This window comes from Poecilia latipinna, unplaced genomic scaffold (assembly GCF_001443285.1).
Source record: "Poecilia latipinna isolate Pla-1442-1.1 unplaced genomic scaffold, P_latipinna-1.0 Scaffold966, whole genome shotgun sequence".
Lineage (NCBI taxonomy): Eukaryota > Metazoa > Chordata > Actinopteri > Cyprinodontiformes > Poeciliidae > Poecilia > Poecilia latipinna.
The window spans coordinates 246,939-250,571 of NW_015113582.1; the positions used below are offsets into that span (position 1 = coordinate 246,939).

General features: G+C 39.2%; 1 protein-coding gene across 1 annotated transcript in view; it reads right to left on the minus strand.

The window, feature by feature from the left end:
* Nucleotides 1–1,914: 1,914 nt before the first annotated feature.
* epm2a (EPM2A glucan phosphatase, laforin) overlaps nt 1,915–3,633 on the minus strand; it is an 11,271-nt gene continuing 9,552 nt past the window's right edge. The window contains exons 4-5 of the mRNA XM_015049930.1: nt 3,091–3,383; nt 1,915–2,471 (exon numbers count right to left, since the gene is read on the minus strand). Coding sequence (XP_014905416.1) covers nt 3,100–3,383 — 284 coding nt within the window. The 3' untranslated portion in view covers nt 1,915–2,471; nt 3,091–3,099. The remainder of the gene's footprint in view (nt 2,472–3,090; nt 3,384–3,633) is intronic.

The window sequence follows — 3,633 nt, forward strand, 5'->3', positions numbered from 1 at the left end:
CACCCATTCATCTGAAGAGAATAAATCTGACACCAGATGTCATTAGTAGAAATCTGGTGTAGCATACCTGACTTCGGTTAATGCAGTGAAAAGCCTTGAATCGGACCCATATTGAGTGTTTATGCCTTGCCACTTTTGTTCTCTGATAAAGGGTTCAGATCTGTGAGAGCAGTGATTACGCTGACTAAATTAATATTATGTGTTTAAAAGAGAAAACGAACCTTCACTGAACTGTAAGAGAGTTAATGTAGCAACACCAGAAAAATTGACTTCAATTGAACCGCGCCCGAATGAAATTAAGCCTCTTCCTCTCTTACCAAACAAATGGAGAATTTCACCTGCTGCACAGGAAATTAATCTGGTGCATAGTGCATGTATTGCAATAAAAACAATTTTCAGCATATGTTCATTGATTGTATGAGAAATGTTGAAGGCTGCATTCATTAGCCTAGTCCTCCAGGGACAAAGGCTGTATTTTATTGATTATCAGTGGGGTGCTGCCTATCGCAGTGTTTGTGAATCACCCAGACCGCAAATAACATGAAGTTCAGTCGGCAGGCGGATCAGCAGTACAGATGTTTAGATAATCCCTCCACTTGCCCCCACTGTGACTCAGTACTTTGAGTCATGGCTTTCAAATCCTTTTATATCAATCAAATGTGAGAGGTTGGCTTCCTCACGTTACAAGGAAAAACCTGATTTCTGGATAACTCTGTTTGACCCTCCAATAATTCTTTGTATTTTATTCCTCCAAAAAATTACGTCTGACAAAGCAAACGAAGCTTGAGGGGAAATGCTGCTGCTGGCGTCTTCTGAGACACGCACGCCTATCAGTCTTGTCACTATTGGTTTTAGGAGATCAGATACGATTATCTGAATAGTGTCAGGACCTGCCAAAATGTCTGGAGCTATGCCTGGAAGAAAAAAAAAAAAAAAAAAAAAAAAAATTATTTGGATTATCTTTAATAAAATAAGTAAATGAAAAACATCTACTTATTCGGTAAACTGTGGAAAATAGTGTTGAGATAAAGTGTAAATGGTGTACTTTTTGCTGTCGTACTGACCAATCGGACAGCTTTACACTGGAGGCACGACCATTCGTGCTCACATTCACCCAAATGTACAGATCAGTAGATGACTTACGGTTAAGTGAATATGTGATAGGAGGAAGCTGGAATAACATGCTGAGGTCCAGGCTAGATTCAAACCAAGGACCCATTGCTGTGAGGCAACAACACTTCCAAGTGTCCCAAAGTACAGTCCAAATAAAACAAAATAATTAATTCTATCTGGGTAGAAGATTCATGGATCTAGCTATCCATGACATTATTAATTTTTTCCCTTAATGTGGCTTGAATACTGTTATTTAAGGGGTTTCTTGCTTTACAGAAGAGACTTTTGCACAAAGCTGACTCATCACCTGAGTCTTAGCATAGTCATAAAGCAAGGGTGGCTATCGAATGAATGAATAAAATGTCTCTGTAGAACTCAATGATGTTCTGAATAGGAAATGCAGCTGTGCAGGAACAGCGACACATCTTAATATGCAGGACGTAGGCTCATGAAGACTGGATTTGACCAGCTCTGTCATAAGGAATCTAAAATACACCTTGAGTTTCATACAGTACCAGGATTCTAAATCATGTACAATCAATACTTTCACTCATCTGTTCAAATCTTTTTTTGTTTTAGGTCAGTTAGTTTTACAAAAATTTCTATTTTCTATGACAAAAATAATGAGATGGGGGTATATATATCTATATATATATATAATGTTGAATACTTTCTTTAAAATGACTGGACATCCTTGTGCTCTTACACACACAACACATGTTGTTTAAACAGATGAACGTGGCACCTTAACTACTCTGGAAATTGTACCAGAGGATGAACCAGACTTGTGAAAATGCACAATTCTCCATTATTATTTTTTGTTTATTCCATATGAGTTTCTCTTTATGTCACACATTAGAATAAAACTTGACTGATTCACCTCAGTAACACAGGAGCACAGCTCTATCCACCCACACATCCCAAATGACATCTAGCTCAGTAAGTCACTGAAAAGTAACGGTAAAGATTTTTGCTTCAGGAAAAAGTTTCTTAGCCTTCAAAGTAACTCAGTTTTTTTTTTTTTTTTTAATCAGAGAAGAATGACAAGACTCTGTCTTTCAAAAAGTCAAAGTGAGAGTTTGTGGTGTTCAAAAAGGAAAGCTTGCCCTCTTAATGGATTATATTATATCAATATGACTTGAAAGTGATGTTGTTGTTTTTCTGAGGATGGCTTCTGACGGAAACATGAAGGAGGAAATGCTCCAAATAAGCACTGTGAGAGACAACTGTACTCCTTGATGTCTGGAAGGCAGATACCTCTGGGAGGGAGGTAAAGTCCTTCTTGATTTATTGGATTTGAGGATGGATGTGTGTCTCTGGCAAGGAGTAGCACCGCCATATGGCTCTACAATCCTCTTCTGCAAAACAAAGAAAGCAACTTTCTCTTTCTTATGAAATTGAAAGGCAGATTAGCTAAAATAATACACAGCAATTGTCTACAGAAGAACAAAATATGTTAGAGGAAATGTTGGCAAGGAAGAGAGAACAGAATGTGTCTTTTTTTTTGGCTTCCTACATGGATTTAGGCCAACTTTTCAGTATATTTTGTAATTTGACTTTCTACGTGTTGCTTTTATTCATTTCAGTTTAACGCCTTTTCCAAATGTCGACTGTTTATTGATTGCAAGCAAAAGGGCCTAAAGTAAAGCTCTTCCCAAGCCACCCCCTGATGGCACACGCTGAAAATTACAAACAGAATCCATACTTTGTAGCTGTGTGTGGGGCAAGCGTTCAAAAGGTAAAAGCTAACACAGTAAGATTAATTGCTTGTAACATCCCTTCTGGCAGCCTGCAAGACTCTCTCTAAAGACTCAGAAATCAACCACATCCTGAAAGCCACTCAGCTGAAGTGGGTCATTTGCATTCATTAGATTTTAGTAGAGCAGTTTCTACATTTACCATGTCTTATTTTCACCTTCTAGATCATTTTATAGGGATGATGCACGGCCTATTGTCCATTCTGATAAGGATGCTTACTCTCAGCTGTCACGTTTCTGGGTAAGAGATTGATGATCGCAGCTGACCAAACTTCTGGGTGAAGTCCTGCTGAGCCTGGACTAAAGCTTCTTCGTCTATGTAGACCGCTGGCCGCCTTGAGGCGACAAAGTACTGCACCCTCCTGAGGCTCCAGCCGAGGATGTACATGAGAAGGCCGCATACAGCCGCCGTGGACCTGCCGACTCCGGCGTTGCAGTGGACGTACACGCTGTGGCCATTTTCCAGGAGTCCGTGGAGCAGGAATACAGCCTGGGGAAGCATCCTGATCCGACCTGCAAAGAAAAACACAGACATCACGACATTCTCTCAGATCCACTTTTATATGATTAATGTTGCTAATTCTTGTTGAGTAAAATATAAATATTCGACATTAAAGACTGTTTTTGAAACACGATAACTCGTCAGTAGTTGCCATCTTTTCCCACATGCTTTTCCCTTCGATCCTATTCTGAGAAAAAAGTACACTGCTCAAAAAAAATAAAGGGAACACTCAAATAACACATCCTATATGTGAATGAATGA